We start from the raw sequence: 21,979 nt of genomic DNA on the forward strand, positions 1-21,979 counted from the left end.
AGTTTCGAATCTCCAGGGTAGATGGCGCGACGAAGGTGATTGATTAGAAAACTCGCAGTTCGCGCGAGCAGGCTTCGCGAGCGAGCGAGCGAGCGTAAAAAAAGAATCGGAGCAAAATAATCGCGAGATCCTGAGATCTCTGATCTACGAAAATGCAGTTTCGCGAAAGGCAGCAACCATGAGATGCAGGAGGTTATCGATCGAGGAAACGTGCAAAATGGCGGCGCCGCGTCGTCGGTAGTGTCCTCTGGCAACGAGTCCCAGCGAGCGCGCATCCGAGATCCGGGCTCGTGTCCACCTTGGAGTGGCTTGGAGTGATCGCAGACGAGGGAGAAGAGCAGATCGCGTTTCTCCGTTCTCTGCTCGCGATCGGCGATTCTGCCGTCGCGTCCGCGTCCGTGCCCGCGTCTCTGCCGCGCGTCGCCCCGCGCCACGGGATTGCGGTTAGAATTGCGTTTTTTTTTTTTTTTCGAACGCGCGCGTGCCGCCATCTACCGCGGACGTCGATCTGACAGGAACCCAGCGGCAGGAAGGTACGGTGCAGGCGATTGGAGCTCGTGAGCGTCTCGGCGGAATCGAGCGAATTTCTGCAGTCGCGCGACACGCGGCCGCTATCAAAGCCCGACGCGTGTCATTTGGCGTTCCCGAGAACGTTCCGTGGGACTCCGGGACCGTCGGGATCGAACGGGACGCGCCATTGGCCACGGACGATCGTCTTTTTCATGGTAGCTGATCGCCGAACGGCCGACATGGCGGCGGCCCGATGAGCCAATTGCAGCGCCGCTATCACGCGCCGCTCCGCCATTCAGCGACGACGACGACGCTGCCGCCGCCACTGTCGACAACTACCACCACCACCACCACAGCGCGCAGCTAGAGACCCCCTTCTGGCGTAATTCGCGTCGCCGATTTCGCTATCTCAAATTTGGCGAGTGGTTTTTTTCGCGGGACACACGACGCGGCGTACGAGGAGGTACGACGGGCATACGGGTGTGACGGAAAGCGGCGGTGGCGGATGGTGTGCATCTCCGCGAGGGCATCGCGTCGCGGCGGCGGCGGCGGCGATTGTGTTTGGTCACGTGACCGCGCGAAACCGACCATGGGCCCGTGAGAAATGGCGCAAAGATCAGAGTGCATCGGACATCATGGACGGATCCAGCTCGTTGCCGCGGCGATGTCACTTGTGTTTGTTTACAAGCGTGCGAGCACGCGCGCCACGTGCTGAGTGAGGAGGCGAGGAGACCAGGGAGAGGAGAGGAGAGAAGTGGAGAGAGAGAGAGAGAGAGAGAGAGAGAGAGACGAAAAGAGGCGGCGGACGAGGTGAGCGGGAGGAGGGAAAGGCTGAACAAGCAAGGTAGGTCTGGTCGGTAGGCCCCAGTCCCCCGCATTCCGAAACGAGGTTGACGGCGCCGGTGCCGGCGGCAACGACGACGACGACGATCACGATCGGGAGGACAACGGCGACGCACGACAATAATGACGGGCAGGGGCTCGAAGAGGCGGGGGCGCCCGCCCAAGTCCGTGGTGATGGAACGGCCGAAGAAGTTCCAGTATCACCTGATGAAGAAGCCCAAGTACCTGCAGAACAGGACAGCACTAGGCAGCGGTGGCGCCGAGACGCCGGGCTCGCAGCCGAGCACGCCGACGGCGTCCCGGCCGACGTCACCGTCGGTCGAGAGCGAGGAGAGCAGCAAGCGCAGCACCAGGAATCAGCGTAAGTCGCGGAACAGCCGCGAACGGCACTCCCGCAAGGGCGTTCACTCTGGAGCTACAGGTAGTGCCTATCAGCGTCGCGGCTACAATCCCAACGTGGACTACCACGACTCCGAGTATCACTATGGCTCCGACTTCGGTGACGAGTCCAGCGAGAAGAGCGAGCCGGAGGAGGAGCCAATGCCGAGTGACATGGATACCTCGGAAAGCATGGAGGAACCCGATCCGTCGAGCGACAGCGACTTCTCGCTGTCCAGCTACAGCACCACCAGTGGCACTCCCAGAAAAGCCCTGCTCGCCCAACAGCGGCCGCCCAGTCCGGAGCCGTTGTGGCTGCAGAACAGAGAACTGCCCCCGTTAGTGTTACCCAAGTCCTCGGACGATCTGTTGGTCCCTAAAGAACTGGTCATGCCGTTGCTCTCCATCTACGAGGTACTCAGGCACTTTCGCACCCTGGTACGCCTCTCCTGCTTCAGATTCGAGGACTTTTGCGCCGCCCTCATGTGCGACGATCAAACCAACTTGCTTGCAGAGATTCACATTATGCTGATCAAGGCGCTGCTGCGAGAGGAGGACTCGCAGCAGACGCATTTCGGTCCGTTGGACCAAAAGGATTCGGTGAATGTTAGTCTGTATTTCGTGGACTCTATGACGTGGCCAGAGGTGTTGCGTTCGTACGTGGAGAGCGATAAGAGTTTCGATCAGAACATTTTACAGATATTAGCCACCACTGAATATCCTTTTACTGCCATCGAGGATAGAATCAAGGTCCTACAGTTTTTAACAGATCAATTTTTAATCACAAACCCAGTGAGAGAAGATCTATTGCATGAAGGTACAATAAAATGCATTTCACATATGTTATATCTTAAGTACATACTTTTTTGTATACAGATCTAATGTAGCATAATTATTGAAAATCAGCAAGGAAAAAGTTTACTGTGTCCATGCTGATAGGGCGGTATTCATAGTCTGATCTTATATCCAAGATTGTCTTAAGTCCAGTCAAAGGCAGTCTTAAGACTCCGTTCAGCCAATGAAATGACCGTAATAGCAACTTAAGACATTACTTAAGACGGTCTTGAAATAAGATCCGATTATGAATACCGGCCATAGTTACTTATTATAATATTTTTAGTCAATTATTCAAATTAAATATAAAACTAAACACAAACTGAATGTTTTAGGTTTTAAATACGTTTCTACTAAGATATAATTTTGATTTATTTAATAAATCTGATCTGAATGTTTCTAACAATTCATAAATTATCATTTGCAAACGATTTGGTTTCTTTATTTTAGAAATTTATTTTTTATAAAAATTAAACTATTTTTTAGTTTAGTCTAATTTCTACATTTTATAAGAGTATACATTTTATATAAATTATTTAGAATTATATATTTTAAGAATATGTTTGTTATAGAAACGCTGTTTGTGCGATTTTATATTTCATAACAATTTCTTTACGTAAAATTTTATGCAAATCCGTGTCTTTGCGTAAATATACCCTGTAGTGTCTTGCTCCGTGCGTACTTTGCGCGAGACACTACCGTGTCTCTTGATGATTTAAAAAATTTATTTTTTTTGCTCGTAAAATCTTGGGAATCGAAGCTAGTTCAAACTTATTTCAGTTAAATCTAATATCTTGTAATGGCAAAAAGGTACTCAAAATTTATCAAGAGAGAATATGGAATGGACAATATCTATGTTTTACAGGAACCATGCATTATGACGATCACTGCAGAGTTTGCCATCGACTAGGAGATCTGTTGTGTTGCGAGACTTGCCCAGCTGTATTTCATTTAGAATGTGTAGAACCGCCTCTGGTCGATGTTCCTACTGAGGATTGGCAATGTAGTACATGTAAAGCTCACAAAGTGACGGGTGTCGTGGATTGTATTCCCGATGTCGAAAAGAACGGGTCGCTGTGTAGACAAGAGCATTTAGGATTTGACAGACACGGCAGAAAATATTGGTTTCTTGCAAGAAGAGTTTTTGTGTAAGACATATTTTAATGTATCTGCATGTCTAATTGAGATTTTACAAAATTTTGATTATTTTTTTATATAGCTTATATAGCAAATATTAAAGCAAGAAAATTTTTATTTTATTTTATAAAATTATATATTCAAAATAAGAAAATAAAGGAAATTATAAATCTGCGAAATATGCAACAAGTCTGAAGTGGCAAGAGACTAAAAAACAAGCTCCGATTTTACATATATACGTACGTAATTTTTAAATTTTTTTATTGTGGTTTTATTTTCTAGTGAGAGCGAAGACGGCGAGGTGTGGTATTACAGTTTACCTTTGCAATTAGAAGAGCTGATGCGTGTGTTAGATCAAAATGAAATGGAAATAGCGCTTTATCGCGAATTGTCGGATTACAAGGAGGAAATAGTCCGTCAAATGGAGCTTACGGAGACCATCACTAATCAATTCAAAGGAAACAAGAAATCATACCTGGAAATAGAAAACAGTAAGATCAATTTTCGTTAATTAACGATTAATTTTTTTATCTCTTTCAATCAACGGCGGCATAACAAAGTTTATATAGATATGTATTTAAAAAAATATTTTTAAAAAATTATTACTAAATAAAATTAAAAAATAATTTTTTAAATATTTTGTAGATCTTATACAAAAGATGCAAAAAGAGCGACAAGAGAAACAAGAGAAAGAGGAGGAGGAGAAGAAGGAAAAGCAGAGACAGGAAGCAGAGGAAATGATACGCAAGATGCATGAGAATGCAGATGCTCTCGATGAACGTACAGCAGTAATGGAACAGGGTGCAAATGGAGCAAAATTATCCAGTAACGAGTCGACTCCAGTTACACAGGTACCTGAGGTGGTCGGCGAAACTGTCGAGGTCGACGCCGAAGCGCCGTCGACCGCGACGAATACGAACAAAAATACGAAAACTAGTGCCTCTACGTCATCGTCTGAAGATGTTGAGGAAGAGACGTTAGAAGGAGAGGAGAAAGTTGGAAAAGACGGTAAGGCTTTACAATAGAATTTTGTAATATTGAGCTTTGTGTGTTAAAGAAATTGGTTCCTTCATATTAAAAGAGAAAACATTTCTTGCAGAACAAATATTAGGCTTCTATAAAACAATTGAACTTTTCTATATGTGCTCGTAGCATTTTATTCGTGTCACGTTTACAATCTTTTTTTTTTTGTTTCAGGCAAAAAGCATACTATCGTGACAAGATCGAAAACTGGATCGTTGCAACCGCGAACCTTTAACATGGACGATATAAAGAGACGGAGTATGGCACCGTTGTCGAAGGAGGAGCAAGAGAAGCTAGACAAGGGTATAAAGGATTCCGAAAGCGATGGCAATACTAGAGTAACGCGTCAGAAGGCACATCAAATTGCATCTGGCACACACTTGTTCAAATTGGGCATGGACAACAACTTTAAGTCGTACGTCAATCATTATACCACCAATCCCATTGCGCTAAATAAGACTCAGAGAAACGAGGAACGCGATAAGAAACGTCACTTGTCGCACAAGTTCTCGCTCACGCAAGCATCGGAATTCAAGTGGGTGGGCAGTTTAACGGGTACCCGTGCCCTGTTGGTTAGTACCCTACGCCAAACGATTCTGCAGCTTGAAAGCAATATTCAGGCGTCGTTCATGCACACCAACTGGCCACTGCTGCGCAAACCATGGACCGCAGCGGTGGGAGCGTGTGTGAATCCGCGAGACTTTGCGCGCACTCTCATTGTCCTGCAGGCGTGCATCAAATCTGTTGTATTTGCGAGCGTATGGCACGACCAGCTCGGCCATGTAAAACTGCAACGGGTGACCGCACTTGAGCGCGAGGAGAAAAAACGCCAGGATAAGAAGGAAAAAAAGGAGAAGGAGGACGAAGAAGAGCGTAATCGACTCTACAATTTTGTCAAATACACACTCGGCCTGAAGCATCAGGTGTGGAAGCAGAAGGGTGAGGAATATCGGGTGCATGGCCAAGGCGGTTGGCTTTGGGTATCGGCTAGACGCCGTAACCGATTCTCGGACATGACAAAAATGGGCTTACGCGCCGGTCCACAGAAAATTATGGTACAGATCAAGGATCAGGGTGGCTTGAAAGTCCTCGCGCTTGACCCGCCCACTTATGAATTCCTCATCAAGGAGTACTGTCCGAGTAAGACGGAGAATGGTATTGTGAAACAAGAAATCAAAGAAGAAGGTGTAGAAAGTGATGCGATAAAACAGGAACATAATATGGAAAAGATAAAAAAGGAGTCTATGACCGACAGCGAGACGAACGGTGTTGGTCCTTCTCCATCAGTAAAACCGGAATCCCAATCTGTCAAACAAGAAACGAAGATGAATCTGTCATGTATGTAGCGAATTCGATGAATTTAAATTGATACAATAAAAAAGATTTGTTATAAAATTATAATTAATATCTATAATTTAGAAAGTATTTCTAAAATGGACTTTTATTTGTAACAAAACACTAAATAGAAAATCTCTTTTCAGTTTTAGCTGGCATGAAAATCGAAAAAGTTTTTACTCCGATTACTCAGTTTGAAGAGCTCGACATCAACAAGGCACTAACCAGTCCTGGAAGATTGCATTATCCAAAAGTTGCGAAAAAGACGAGAATCGACGATTTCCTGCCTCGCAGATCACACTTGAAGTTTTTGGAAGAAAGAAAGTTATTGCAATCTGTGAGTATGTCTTCATTAAATAATAAGTGTAATTATATCATTTGGCAGTCGTTTTATGCAAATCTATATCACTCCGACAATGAAAAAAATTTTAATATAAATTATGTATTATAATATATTTTGTATCTTTACAGTTTGTAAATTCAATTTTGCAGGTAAAGACGAAAGAAGCGAATCTGACGTCAAAGCAGAAAGGTGGGGATGGCGACTCCTCAGAGGTTGATATGGAAAATCACGAAGAAAACGATACGGATAATAGTGACGCTGTTGGCGGTGGCGGTGGCGGAGACGCCTCTTTGCAAGGTCTTTTGTCGTCGCCTGTCGTCAAGCAACCAAAGCAAGCGAGCAAAACGGCAGTAACACCCGCCTCTGCATCCGCGAAAGAAATGCTGTCGGTGATTAGCAAGCGCATCCAGCAGGTGCGCTTACAATACGCGACTGTAATGAAGCTCTGCAAGAACGACAGCTGTTACTCGCGCTATTGTAACATGAATAACGCCAACAAAAACAATGTCGTGCAAATTAATACCACGCAGATCATCACTCCGAGTACCGACACCTGTTATTCGCCTTTGTGCATGCGAAAGACGCGGCTGAAGCGCGAGCTGCTCGCGTTGGTACGCAGGGCAAGCATTCTGAACAACAATCAGTCCTCTTCCTCGTCTTCGCCACAGGTCGCAGCGGCTTCCGTGAAAACGGAAACCTCGGACGAGTCAAAGGATGCGATCAGACGTGATTTGGAATCAGCAGTGGCGTCAGCAACTCGCTGCAACGAGGAAGCAGTGGCGACGAACGTGATGAAGACAAAGAACGACGTTTCCCCTCCAAAGAAGATCAAGCTCGAGAATGAGCATACGGAGAATAGTAGCGTGACTACCGTCACAACGAGTAACGTCGTTACAACCACCACAACTATTACAACGACTCAGCAGACAGTGAAGAACGCGGACGGCTTAACACAGGAGCATGCTGCCGTTAATCGTAATTCTACGACCGTCTCTTCGAAAACTACGACCACAACGACAAATAAGAGTGGTGCGAAGACAGTGATGATCGTGAACCGTAGAGGAAGGACAGTACAGCGAAGTACATTCGTCAAAGAATTGCACGCCGACGGGACTGAACGGATATATACGACGACGGCGACGGAGGGTAAGGTATATTTGAAGAAGGTGGCGTTCACGATGGCCGATCGTAAGAAAAAACGCACGCCAGTCAAGTATCCACTCTGCTCGACCTTCTGTACGAAGAACAAGCAGCGCAGCATATTAATACTTCCTCAGCACGAATTGAGGAAATTATCCCGCGTCGGTGGTAAGATACCCGTGCAAGGGTTTCACCATCAAGCCAAGGCAAATTTGTCGGTGTGGCCGTATCCGTGTCCCAGACCCTTGTTCAAGACTTGCTGGCTGTACAGAACGGTTGGTTTAAAGTCGCTAGCTGCTGCTGCGATTCAGCTGAGAATAGTCTGGGCCTGTCTCAGATGGGACGACATGGCAGCCAAGCCGTTGTCCACCGACGGCAAGAATCAAATCACAACTGACACGGAGATCATGTCACTGGAGATATTGAAGCATCGGCACGTCGGGCAGTTTCTCGACAGAACTCAGTATCTACGTAGGAAGGTCGTTATACCGCTCGAACTTCCGAAACAAGTCAGAGGTTTGTATAGAAGATAACATATATAAATTCCCAATCGTGTAAAACTTATAATTTAGCTAACAGTTTATTATGATTATATATTAAGGTATAACTTCTTTTAAAATTATATTGACGTCATGTACAAAAATTTTGCAGAGGTAACGTCTATAAGGAGCGGTCTGAGAAAAAGAAAACGTCCAGAATCTCCACAGAGCACCGAACCACAAGTCACTGAAGAATGGGTCGACGAGGACAAGTTGGAACTATGGGAGATCAAACAATACGGCGACAGGTATAGATTGGTCCAACATGTGTGTGACAACGAAATATTTGCATGTTATTTTGTGTGTTTAACGCGTTTGTTGAAATTTTCTCTGAAACATTCTTCTTATCTTACAATTGCTATGCCGTTGACCGATTTCATTGAGCTTGCTCAAGTTTCAGCTGAGGAATGTTAGACGTTAACGATTCTTATATTGCTCTTAGTAGAAACGTCGAACTAATTAAATCGGAATAATTTTGACGAATAATCTGAATTTTTTTAATTGTACTAAAAAAAGATTTTATTAAATTTGGAAATTATAAGTTTATTTATTATTATTATATAGAAGAGAGGTAGAGTTAAAAGATCGAAGAATTTATCCAGATTTACGACAGATTCTTTTTAATAATATGATCTTCTCCCGCTGTGTTACTCTAAGTTACTCTAAGTTTATCACAAATCTTAGAAAATTGAAAATGCATATTTTACCTTGCATATATATCTCTCTCGATTCGAGGACAACAAATTGTGCTAATTGTGAAACATGTCTCTGTTTACGCTTTTGTAATTTACGCCGAGGATGAATATCCTAAGCGTGGATCTGACCGCTAAACCTTTAACCGCTTGCTTTCTTCCACTGGGAACTAACCCTCCGCTTGGTGTGTCTGTCCTGTCTCCAGGTTAGAGAAGGCTAATGCGCAGATTATTACTAGGAGTCGCTCAGGAGCACCGCAATCAGTGGTCGTCAGCGGCGGCAATAAAGCCGTCACCACCGTCGTCACTGCTGGCACGACTGGTCTAACTGGCGACCAGCTTGTAAGCGGTAAAGCGACACCGGAAGAGATTAAGGAAAAGATGGAACAGCAGTTGCGTATACAGCGGGCGGCTCATCAGCAGAAGCGTGCTCTGGAGACTTACAAAAATCAGTCCACGAACTCGTCGCCTGCTACCCAACTCGTCAAAGTTACAGCCAATTCCTCTCACGGTAAGCTAAGACAAAACTATATATGATAAAACTAAGAAAAAAAAGTGTATACACAGTATACAGCGATATATATTTGATCTTTGTTAAAACAACGTAGACCAGGACAAGAATTATATTAAAAGAGATTATGTTACTTTCAGATGGCACCGTCAAATTGGTTTCGAAAGTCGCGATTCCAGCGAACCCGAATAGCACGAAGTCGCAGTTGACTTCTCTCTTAACGACTCCTACGCAAAACAAAACTTTTATCGGTACACGGCGTATTTATATGACGAAATGTAAGCCATTTACTCTTATGTTCGGGCGCATAGAAGATCATATGACGAAGTTGACTTTGTATAAACTGATCTATTGCTTTATTTTAGCTGCGGATGGAACTACCAAGGTTGTGTCTGGCCCTACCAGTATTTTACCAAAAACGCCGCAAACCCCAGGAGTAAACCAGCAATCCTTGATCAGGGTGACGCCAACGAGTAAGTTTACTTATTATTTAAAATAATCTTAACGATAACGATAAAAATCTTTTTTTCGTTCTCGAAAGATTGATGCGCAATATATATGAATTCTCTTCTTAAAAAATTTTATCTTAATTGTCTTAATCATAACTCATTTCAGGCACTCCTTCACCGGTGCAAGTGCAGCAAAGAGTGCAAATTCTCAGAGGGCCGGACGGAAAGTTGCAGGTGCGCGGGCTGTTGCCTGGCCAGCAGTTGGTTCAGATGCCGGATGGAAAACTGCATGTGCTGAATGTAAGCCAAACTGTGGGCACTACACAAGGCGCTCAAACAAATTCGACAACATCTACAACTCCAAAAGTAATTTATTAAAAAAAAAGAACATTTTTCAAAAACTCTTAATATTCTAATTTGCAGAAGAGAGCGTATAAAAATGAGATGTATAATTAATCGATACAATAGTATGTATAACCAATCGATATAAACTCAAGGAATAAAATAAATAATAAGCTTGTATATGTAGAAAACTATAACAAATTAAATTGCGGTCAATACGAGCGCGCGCAAGCGTAAATGTTTATGCGACAACTTGATTTATTACAATTGATATATTTTAGGCAAAGACTGTGACTGCCGTTAGTAAAACGGCGACGGAGAGTACGACTGCGACTAAGACCAGTCCGACTGCAAAGGCAACGGCAAATTCGACGGTGCAACAAGCGCAAACGCCGCAACAAGCTCAGGTGGTGCAAACTGTTCAACGCGTAAAATCCACAACCATGACTCTGACACCCGCCACAACTGCTCAAGCAACGAAGAACGCCATCGTGGTCACCAACACAGGACAAACCGCGCAGGTAATGATGCTTCCGGTTAACGTGAATCAAATCATAAAGTAATTCTCGAATATATGTGATCTAACAGAAATTGCTGAAAATTTAGTAAAATATTAAATTCGATATATTTAAGTCCAATAGAGTATCACTTAATATTTATATAAATTCTAGAAAATTGAAAAAAAAATTGATTTAGAAGCACATGAAAAATTAAATGTTATAGAGTTTCAAAGACTCGCGAATTCTAGAGTTAATTGTAATAAATATATGCATATATTACATCTACATTATTTACACTTATATGTTGTATAAAAATATTGCAGGTAATATCTTCCGGTGGTCAAGTAATAAGCGGCAGTCCGATAATGGTCACGAACGCAAACCTGGTCCAGCAATTGGCGTCAGGCAAAGCCCAGTTGACTGCGATCGGCAACCAAGTTGTAATACGTAACGCGTCCAATCAAATTGTGCATGTAAACTCGGCTAATGGTGGCTTTATCGTGAAAAGCCCCGTTGCTGCCAATAAACAACAAGGTTAGTTACTCTGGTTAATTATTTACATATTTTTTAAATAAAAAGATTAACTCAAAAGCTCACCAAAAATGTGCATTTCAAAGAAAGTACGCTTTATTTTTATATCTTACGAAAATGTTATATCTACTGAAAATGTGCACTTATACTTTTAGCTTTGCAAACCACACAAACTTCAACAGTTGCGCAATCAGTCGCAACTACTAACACGAGCACGACGACGACCACCGCAGTTTCCACCGCGTCAGTGACGACGACTCAGAGTTCCGCCACGACTCCAACTCCGGGCAGTATCGAGGCTTCTTTATTAGCAGGGCAACCACCTGGCACAGTAATCAAATGTGTGACAGCGCAAGTTATCAGTACAGCCGAGGGCCCGCGGATTGTGCTGCAGGGTTTGCAAGGCTCGGATTTCACGCCGCAGCAATTAAATATGGTGCAGCAACAAGTTAAACAGCAACTTTTGAAAGGTTGGTTTTTAAGGATCTTTAAAAATTAATTTATAAATTTATTGATAAACTCCTCCAGGAGTAAATTGATATTAACATATTGCCCGGAGACATCAACTCGTCTTTTGTTGCCCGCACGTTATTGATCAATGACAAATTTACTCGTGTTTAGGGAGACATATAGTTTACATCATCATGCCAAATTGTTGAAACTGATAGTTTTTATTAAGATTTGTAATTGTGTTTATCCGTCATTTTGTCGTAATTTGTTTATTTTTTTATCTTTTGCATATAAAGGAAATTTTGTTCCCGAAATATTAACTTGTATGAAAAAAAAATAGCCGGTCACGGTCGTTAGTTTCTATATAAAAGAATGACAAAACGGGGGGGGGGGTTAACAACGGTGTGTTAAATTAAATTACAAGTTTTAAATCGATTTTAGCACACGCAGCGACCGGTAAGCAAGGCGTTTTGGGGCCAACAAAGATTTACTTAGCCGTTCAACCAGCCCAATCATCCAACAATCAGCAACAACAATCTCAGAATTCTCAAACTTCGTCAGTTACAAATACCCCAGTATCGTCAACTCCAAAACAGCAACAGTCTACAATGTCCCCGTCGGCTACCAGTGGTGCGTAAATTTTCGACTTTTGTTACTCTTTAAGAAATGTGAAATGACAAATATTTGGCGGTAAATGTTCTTTTGAAAGGATATCCATATAGATACTTTCGACAATACTTTCGACAAAATAATTATTAATATTTTGCGACATTTTATGAATCTGTTTTTTATTAGAGCCGAAAAGTGCCACCGAAACCATTCCAGAAACTCCACAAGCGGCAACGCCAAAATCGGCGGACAAACCGAAAGTGGTCGTTCAGCAAGTGGGACGCGTGGTAAACGCAACAGAGGACGACACGCAAAAAGCGAATATAGCTAACGGACAGCAACCATCATCGCAATCGGTGAAAGAAGGAAGCGACTCTGCGCCGAATAAATTTATATTGACCCCAGAATATGTTCAACAAAGTTAGTATGCAAGAAAATCAAAATACATTTATAAAGTGTGCTTTACACAAAATTTTTCAAGAATATTTTTTTATACCATAGGATTTTCTTGAAAGCTTATTTTTTATGCAAATAAATTTTCTTAGGTATTTCTCATATAAAAAATATTGATTTTTTTTACGAATATTATAGAAATCTTTTTAAAGATTTTTATATAAATTTTTATAGCAAAAATTTCTGTAAGAATTTCTTACTCGAGAAACACTTTTTGAATATTTTCTTGCTCTAAACGCTCTTATTTATTTCTGATTTTAGCAATCAAAACTGCTTTGAAACAAGAGAACCTGACTCCGGAGATAGAGGAGAAATTGTTGTTACTACAACGTTACCAGGAAAAGCAAATGAAAGGTGGCGTAGAGAATTCGGTGACTAGCAATCAGACTCATAATTCGCCCGCGGCAACGACGCCGCGGCCGCCGTCGCGCAAACGGCCGGCGCCGTCGTCGAACATTCCAGCAGCAACAGCAGCGGCGACGACGCCGATAAACGCGCAATCGTCCGGTGGAGTCGGCGACAAAGATAAAGATTGGGTGGAGACACCCAGGAAAAGACCAGCACTGAAGCAAGAAAATCGCGAAACGACCCCAAAGTAAGCGATTACAAATACAGATCAAATAGCATGATCAAGTAGCTATTAACATGGTATATGATGCAGTAGCGCAACTCTCGTTTTTTCCGTCTTTGATATTCTTTTGGAACTGATCATTAAGGATATATAATTAGCAGAAATCGCAAATATTTCAGATGTAATAAGCTTAACCAGATCGGAGACGAGTTGAGATCCTGAAAGTTCCTTGTTACATAAATAATGCTGTATTCATGCACTTCTATACATATATAAACTATGCTCTTCTTTCTTTCTACCTCTTAAATAAACGAAGTTGTGTTGCTGTATTACGCTGTGCCATTAACATCGTTTGGGTCTATTTGCTTCGCTTTCATTTTTAGAATGCGACGACTCTCTAATCATAGTTGCTAATTTTTTAATTTTTTTCTGCTAATTTTTTTTACTTTCATAAATTTTATAATCATTTGTACATACAATATTATAATCAGAAATGTAAGAAATATAGAAAATGTCACATTAAGATATGTATATAAATTATTATCTTAAAAAATGAAAAGAATTTACAATTTTATATTTGGAATGCAATCTAGGTCACATATTTGTGTATAAAAACTATATTGAATTGAACTGTATTTGAAAACACTTTTAAACAAAAAACGTTAAAACATCCCTCTCTTTCTTTTTTACTTTGTTAATTTTTATATATAGACCTTTAATTGCGTATAAAACTAGGTCTAATTAACCTAATCAAACAATTATATATGAAATAAAGGTAGAAAAGACCGACGAAAAAATTGTTTTTTTATAGCGAATTCGGGCGCTTGCACTAGTGCATACTGAGTGCGCACTAAGGCTTGTTCTTAATCAATTGTTATATTTACAGATCATCTTAAATACTTCTTAGTCTGTAAAATGATTTGTACAGCATCCATATAGATATTACAGATTGTTTTATTGGCTAAAAAGTTTTTAAATGTGTATTTAAATGACTTTAAATATAAGAATAGATTATAAACAAGCCTCAGTGCGCACTAGTGCAAGCGCCCGAATTCGCTATTAGTTTTCGATGCCAATGGCCGCGTTCAGCAGACACAACTGTTGAGTTCGTCTTATCAACACTCTGCGTTGATTGGTTGGTTCTAAAAGTTAGAGCCAATCACGTTCGACCGCTACTCAGCGGCTTGGTCTGCTGAACGCGCGCAATGTGTTCAGAATGTTCTAAAACATCGGAAAATCACATTTAAAAAAAATGTTCGTATGTATGTGTGTGTGTGTGTGTATGTGTATGTATGTATGTACGGATTTATCTACGACTCAAGAACTAGTCAACCAAATCTTAAAGAATTATATATGAAAAATAGGGGTAGAAAAAAACTAAAAGATATAATAGAATTAGAAAATTGCTAATAATAAAGGGGTTACCGATTTCTGTTTATAAAAAAATCTATGTGATTGCTCTAATTTCCGCGAATTTTGAGATATCGAGCTGAATCTTTTTTTTTATGGATAGAGTATTATTAAAGGTAGGTTGGTATTGAATTTTTGGCGAGGATCGGTAAAGGGGTTATCAATTTCTGCTTAAGAATTTTTTGAGAAATGTCTGCGGTAGCTCTAACTTCCGCAAATTTTGAAATATCGCTATTTCTAATTTGATTATATTCTACAGTCTTTTCTGCCTCTATTTCATATATAATTCTTTAAGATTTGGTTGATTAGACCGAGCTTTATACGCGATAAAAGGTCCATAATTTTTTAAGAAATGTCTGTGGTAGTTGTAACTTCTGCAAATTTTGAGATATCGGGCTGTTTCTAATTCTATTATCTTCTTCGGTCTTTTCTATCCTTATTTCATATATAATTCTTTAAAATTTGGTTGATTAGACCCAGTTTTATAAGGTTTCTATGTATGTACGGATTTCCCGAAATTTCAAATATTTGTGACTCAAGAACTAATCAACCAAATCTTAAATAATGATGTATAAAATAGTGGTAGAAAAGACTGAAGAATAAGAGAGTTATATAAAAATAAAAAGGTATGCAAATTAGGAATTTGCACATTGCTTTATCAACATTTTATTTCGCTCACAAAGCTCCTCTTATGAGGAAGATTGCATTTTATTTGTTGTATAATTATTAGTATTTATCAGTTTGGAAATACAGAAAACCTGTAGATAAATAATTTATATTTGTATTTAATTCCTCTTTATCGATGTTTGTATTGGTGTCGAAGTCAATTTGTATCATAAAAATTAGGGGAAAGTCAGAGTAGGTTTTGGAAATAAAGATTTAAAGTATTAAGCTCACTAACATACAAAATATCTCAAATCTATCAAAGATATCTCTTTAACCCATAGTTCGTCTCTTCTGTATTTAGCTTTTACCAGCAAAAATGACATATCGAAATAGACGTATCGTTACTATCATATTTTTATTTATACTTTTTATATATTTTTATAACTCTATTTTTATCGCCTTCATTTTTGCTCAATACCTTTTCTTCAAAGAAAGATTTCAAGCAACGTTTAGAAAGATTATGATCTATGTGATTGTATTATCTATCTACTTGTAATAAATTACAAGCAGATATATTGTTTGAAATAATATATGACCAAATTTTTAATCACAGGATAACTTCGAATTGTATTCTCTTTTAACCAAATTGAAAACTGTTAAGATAAACTGTGTATGCTGTGGCGATAATAAAAAGATATGTTTATGATAATTACATCATATTAATAAATAAAATTTTATGTTATAAGTAGTTCATTACTTCAGCGGTCATCTTAACAATGCGGCACTTAAAATATGCTATATTTTAAAATAATGTTAAAACTACTTCTAGAATGCCGAAACTGTCGGAGACATTAGATAACGAATCACCACCTAAGAACCGCTCCGCAAAATTGAAAGACAGCCAAGAGCAGCGGAGAAAACAGCAAGTGTATTCCCGAATGCAGGTTTTATTGTTCCGGCACAAGGAACTTCTTAAAAAAGACATTCTTAAAAAGAGAGCTTTACTCGAGAAAGAGCTTCAAATCGATATACAGGTAATGCTAATTACAAATAATATAGCAGATGAATAAATATCTTGTGTAACTTTATGTAACATAATAATGACCTAGTATTCACAATAGGTCTGTTCTATTTAGCTGAACTTCTTGCACAGTTCATCTTTTCTCTTTTTCTCTCGAACGTGAAAAGAAAAAGAGGAAAGATAAACCGTGCAAGAAGTTCAGTTAAAAAGAAGGGCCTATTGTCGAATCGAACTTGAAGCCAATCATATTTTGTTTCTGTCGTATGGGCTGAAATATTTGTTTAGTTTAACTTGCGACATTGTCCAATGAAATTTGTAACTTCATTTTGTAACATCCTTTAGCGAAACATCACTTTTAGGATGTTGCAAATCGAATTATACAATATCGAAATACTCGCAATATTGCTTAGCTCGATAATGTGGGCACATGGCTGCGTTCAGCGGGGAAAACTGCTTTGCAACTGTTGTAAAATTTGTGAATCTGATTGGTGTATGCTTTTAATTTTGGCCAAAGCTAAGAGTATACACCAATCAAATTTACGAATTTCACAACAGTTGCAAAGCAGCTTTCTCTGCCGAATGCAGCCATAATTAAAAGAAAAAAAGAAAAAATACTTTACTACCAAATTTTGAATCAAGAGCTTTAAACCTTGTGTCCCATACATAGAATTGCAGGTTTACTTAAAATGATTTGGAGATGAGATCTTGAATTACATCGAATTACATTCGGAATTGTAACTGTCAGGATTTTCGTAAAATAATTCTGGTAAAATATTCTCAATAAATATCCTTGCAGAAGGACCTATCAGCGGAACTCGCCACCAGGACGAAAGCAGAGAGACACAAACAAGACGAGGTAAAGGTTGGCAGCGCGAAGCGGAAGGCAAATGCTCAAGTGGCACAACAGGTTAGCCCGTCCAGTCGAAGTGGTGGTAGCAGGCCGAAAAAGCATAAGGGCCATGGTAACAGTACAACGCCTCCTGGAGGTTCGACGGCCGCGTCTCGCATCAAGAAAGAGAAACTATATTGTTTATGCAGAACTCCTTACGACGAAACCAAGTAAGAGCTCAAGACCATACGAGGCCTGATCGAATTTTTATCAATGTATTTTTTTAAGTTACGTTTTAAGATTGTATCACGTTTTACTTTAATCAAAAAACACAGTCTTGTGAGATATTTATTTTATTTGCGCGATATATACCGCTGGTAGATTCGCGATCAGTGAAGTAGAGAATCTACATAGTATCATAAGTCATAAGATATTTTTTAGTTAATTATATTATATTCAAATTTAAAAAGAGACTTTAGACTTTAATGCCAATAATAAGATGTTGATAAAGTTGTACAAATACCAATCTTTCTTTAAAGGTTTTATGTGGGATGTGACTTATGCAATAATTGGTTCCACGGTGACTGCGTGGGCATAACGGAAGAAATGAGCAAGTCTCTGTCAGAATTTGTTTGTACAGAATGCAGACACGCGAGAGATACACAAGAATTGTATTGCCTATGTAAACAGCCTTATGACGAATCTCAGTAAGTGGATTATGTATCTGATAAAAAATTGTGTTAATAATAGAAATATCTAGTAAAAAAAAGTATAGTACATTTATGCATGTGTATGTGTTTTTAATATATGTACAATGCTACATAAAGTTATGTATAATTACATGATTAATTTTCAATTTTATATTTTCAATTATAATTATATTTTTTTATTATATGGTGAGCATTTAGTGAGTAATGCGTTAATTTTTTTTTAAAGATTTTACATATGCTGCGACAAATGCCAAGATTGGTTCCATGGCCGATGTGTTGGTATTCTTCAATCAGAGGCCGACAATATCGATGAATATGTTTGTCCAAATTGCCAACGCAATTCTTCTGTCAACTTTGCTAATATGAAGAACCTCAATGCAAAAGACCTCGATCTGTTAAAGAAATTAATTAAACAAATACAGGTATAACACCCTCTTCATTAGACTATATCGATGATTCTTATAAATTAATTCTTTCGTCCCTAGCAGAAAATGTCTCTGATAAAGGTTCTAAAATAATTATAGTTAATTCTAGAAATTGCCATTTAAAATAAGTTTCTTCATTATTTATGATTCCTTCTCTTTTATTATTTATCAAAATAAAATAAAGATGAAGAGCTAAAAGTAATATTTTATCGGATATGTTAAAATAAGAAAATACTTTATTCGGTTAAGGTTTGAACATTCTATTCAAAGAGATAAAGACACACGATATCCAAAATATGCGAATTGTTTATTATAGGCTCATAAAAGTGCATGGCCGTTTATGGAACCAGTAGACCCTAATGAAGCGCCAGATTATTACAAAGTGATAAAAGAACCAATGGGTAAGTATCATGATTATCATCATTTTAGTAATCTATTTTTCTCTTCAGATAAATCATTTTGATTATGAAAGCATAACTCTTTCTTTGAGCGTGATATATATATATATATATATATATATATATACATTTTTTTAAATTACAATATAATTGTTTATATATCTGATTTAATTATACTTGCATTTAATTGTTTTAGACTTGCAGACTATTGAATTAAGGATAAACGACCGGTCCTATAAGAAACTGAGCGAGTTCATCGGCGATATGACAAAAATATTCGACAATTGTCGGTATTACAACCCGAAGGAGTCGCCATTTTTCAAATGCGCCGAATCCCTGGAGACGTACTTCGTTCACAAGATTAAATGTCTAAGGGAGAAGTTCTCGGAAGGGAAGTAATTCAATCAAAAAAACCCGATGTAGCTGTATGTGGAACCGAACCGAATCGAATCGAAGTGGAAGTGCACGAGAATCAATTTAGTGCAGTGCGTTTTACGGAAAACAGAAAACGGAACAGTTTGTGCCAGTACAGTATGTAGAAAAAAAAACTGAAACTCTCTCGGAATAGATTTAAGGTTGTAAAAGTAGAGAAGGCACCGGTTTCCGCTATTTATTATAGTTGTGTGAACATTTTCCTCTCCCCCTCTCACCTCCCTCACTGCAATTTACTGAGTTCTCAGTTCCAGTTGTGCTGTACGAAGTGTGAATTTTAGACCAGAACTTACCGCTTATGCCGTGTCGCATAAGTTGATTTTTATCTACGAAGATATACCTTCGTTTTGCCGTCTATTATTGCGTGAAAAAGAAAAAATAAGCCATATAGCAAAATTCACGTTTTTTTCAACAACGTTTACTTTTTTAACCATTGCGTTATTGAAATATAATATATAATTATGTAACATAGTTATCTTTCTGTTCATTACTGAAAGCCCCCTTTTATTCGTTATCTTTTTTGGACATGTGGAAATGGGGAAGGTTTGACAGACCACAAGGTCGTTTTGTTCTTTTAACACGCTCACTAGCCGTCCAATTTAACTCTTTACAGTCATGACGATGCATCATTTTCAATCGCTCTTTAAATCCTCTTTACACTTCCTGCAACACTTCAAGTGAAAGAATCTCCTTTTACGAAAGTGATTCCCTTCAGAGTTCAAGTAACGTTTAGTGAAAGTTTTGTATTACGTCTCATGCGCATGTGCACGAAAATGTTTATAAGTTCCATACTGTAGTTGGTACTCGCGAACAACGTTATTATGAAACCGCGTCCGCAAAACCGTACGAAATGCAGACTTGCCTCTTTCTCGCGTTATAACATTGCCTGTGTATTTTTTACGGAAAAGAAATGGAAGATTCGATTGGAAAGAAGGAAATGGCGCAAATTTGCAACGACGCGATGCCCATTGTGAGCATATAAAGTGATGTGTAAATGATGACTCTTCTTGAGTCACGAAGTTATCTCATCTCCGGAAGCAATACTACAATGAGGTAAAATTGTAATGCGCGAATTCACTTTAAGTCGTCTCTAAGAGATTGATCTTATTTAATTATTTATCATTTTAATATTGAGTTCTCGCGCGGAGGTATATCATTTCCTATGCAACGAATGAATTGTAACAGCCTTTAAAAGAAATGTGAAGACAGAGTATCTAACACCGACATAAGTTAACAAAAAATATGAGCTTGAATAGGTGAAATTCAGGATTGTGAAGGTTTAAATCTACGCGTTACGATATATTGACAAAAACCTGCAAGTTTATTTTTTGTATATTGAGAATCTTTTTTCCTGTACGCAGGAAAATACATATGTGTAATAATAAATGTAAATATATATACATGCATACGTATATATATTTATATAGGATTCCAGGTAGAGATAATTTCGTGCGTAAAATCGCCACGTTTACTTCGAGTTTATGCAATAGTTGTAAGTTGTGGTTCAGAATTCATGCGCCATTCATCATGTTACGCTATTATTTATGTATGTATATACAATATGCGACCGTGATATCACGTCCGATGGTCCGAGTCGCGTGAAAAAGGAGAAACGATCGGCTATCTGACGAGTACACTTGAGACGGTCGAAAAAAAAAATGCTACTCCACTTTACTATTTCTTTATAATGTATCCGACGTGAAAGAAAGGGAAAGCAAAGGAAAGCAGTTGTGTCATCGTATAGCCGTAAGACTATTTTTTAGGATACACGCATAATAAATTGTACAAATTCGTTTATCGTCTCGTGCTCACACAAGCTAGCGATTACGATTCTATTTACTTATGCGTTGTTTTAATCACATAAATAAATTTTCTATGAAATTGTTTATAATCGACGATTCACATTTAGGCGTTTAGATTGTAAGGGACGGGCAGCGTTGTCTGCTTATGTATATATACGCAACACCACACAACTACACACAGATGTGAAAAAAAAAGGAAAGTTTATCTGGAAAAGAAAGGCAATTGTAGAATTCTTTGATTTCCAAACAAGGAGAAAATAAAAAGCCAGTGAAAAGTACAGAGGAGTTTGTTTAAATGAAACGATAATGAAAAGGAAACTATCGTTTATATTTTAGCTGTATTACTAATAACGGGAGCTTTCCAGCAAGCGACACAAGTTAACATAAACGTCGTTCTATCTTTCTTTTTTGGCAATGAGTAACAAAGACCGACAGTTGTGTCGACTTGTGTCGCTTGCTGGAAAGCTCCCAAAAATGTGTAATGGATCAAAGCACACTTTAATTCTGCGTTTGTTGGACGAATATATAGAATAGAGAGCGAGGCACACAGATATTTCCTTGTGCAAGGCAAATATACATATAATTATAGCAAGAATATGAGAGAGATAATTTTAAGTATCTGTATATTTAATAATTATAGCTTCTGCCTCATACTTTGATTGTGAAAATTAGTGGATATCACTGACGATTTTTATTAATTATATATATGAACTTTGAAATATCTATTGTTCTTATTAAGTTGATCGGTAATTAATTCAACCGGTAGAATTGCTTGAAGCAAAGTTTCTAGCAAAATAATACATTGCCCCTGATCTAATCTTTCTTTTTAAAAGTGATAAAAAGTTAATGATTTTATCCACGTTAACAAAATGCATATATTGCATAATGCAGATATTATATTATTTGATAATTTGTTCACCGATTAATCGGCAATTGATTCAATCAGCAGAATCGCTTGAAACGAAGTTCTAGCTATGTAATTCGTTGCTCCTGATCTAATCTTTCTTTTTCAAACGACAAAAAATTAATAATTCTATCCATGTTGACAAAATAACTAATTTTATTATTAGATATTATAGATAGATATTATTTTATAATTTAATCATCGATTAATCGGAGGTCAATCGAAGTCACCCTAATCGATTGTCCGCCGTGG

At 38.9% G+C, this 21,979-nt stretch overlaps 1 protein-coding gene across 3 annotated transcripts; it reads left to right on the forward strand.

The window, feature by feature from the left end:
* Nucleotides 1–33: 33 nt before the first annotated feature.
* On the forward strand, nt 34–21,542 carry E(bx) (nucleosome-remodeling factor subunit NURF301 E(bx)). 3 transcript variants are annotated; one of them, XM_071718199.1, is made up of 24 exons: nt 34–2,548; nt 3,431–3,713; nt 3,985–4,193; nt 4,348–4,710; nt 4,900–6,063; nt 6,207–6,397; nt 6,553–8,059; nt 8,195–8,330; nt 8,981–9,285; nt 9,426–9,563; nt 9,651–9,758; nt 9,901–10,100; nt 10,358–10,597; nt 10,900–11,110; nt 11,263–11,577; nt 11,999–12,187; nt 12,353–12,586; nt 12,881–13,214; nt 16,036–16,240; nt 17,024–17,286; nt 17,596–17,763; nt 17,993–18,188; nt 18,508–18,592; nt 18,786–21,542. In XM_071718199.1, exons 1-24 carry the CDS (start codon nt 1,477–1,479, stop codon nt 18,986–18,988), a joined length of 8,319 nt encoding a protein of 2,772 aa, XP_071574300.1. In that variant the 5' UTR covers nt 34–1,476; the 3' UTR covers nt 18,989–21,542. The 3 variants fall into 3 exon arrangements, with proteins under 3 accessions (XP_071574300.1, XP_071574302.1, XP_071574301.1); XM_071718201.1 differs by having other exon boundaries at nt 9,901–10,034; XM_071718200.1 differs by having other exon boundaries at nt 9,014–9,285.
* Nucleotides 21,543–21,979: the final 437 nt, after the last annotated feature.

Source organism: Temnothorax nylanderi, unplaced genomic scaffold (assembly GCF_030848795.1).
Source record: "Temnothorax nylanderi isolate EJ_2023f unplaced genomic scaffold, tnyl_v1.0 TNYL_tig0239_pilon, whole genome shotgun sequence".
NCBI classification, from domain to species: Eukaryota; Metazoa; Arthropoda; class Insecta; order Hymenoptera; family Formicidae; genus Temnothorax; species Temnothorax nylanderi.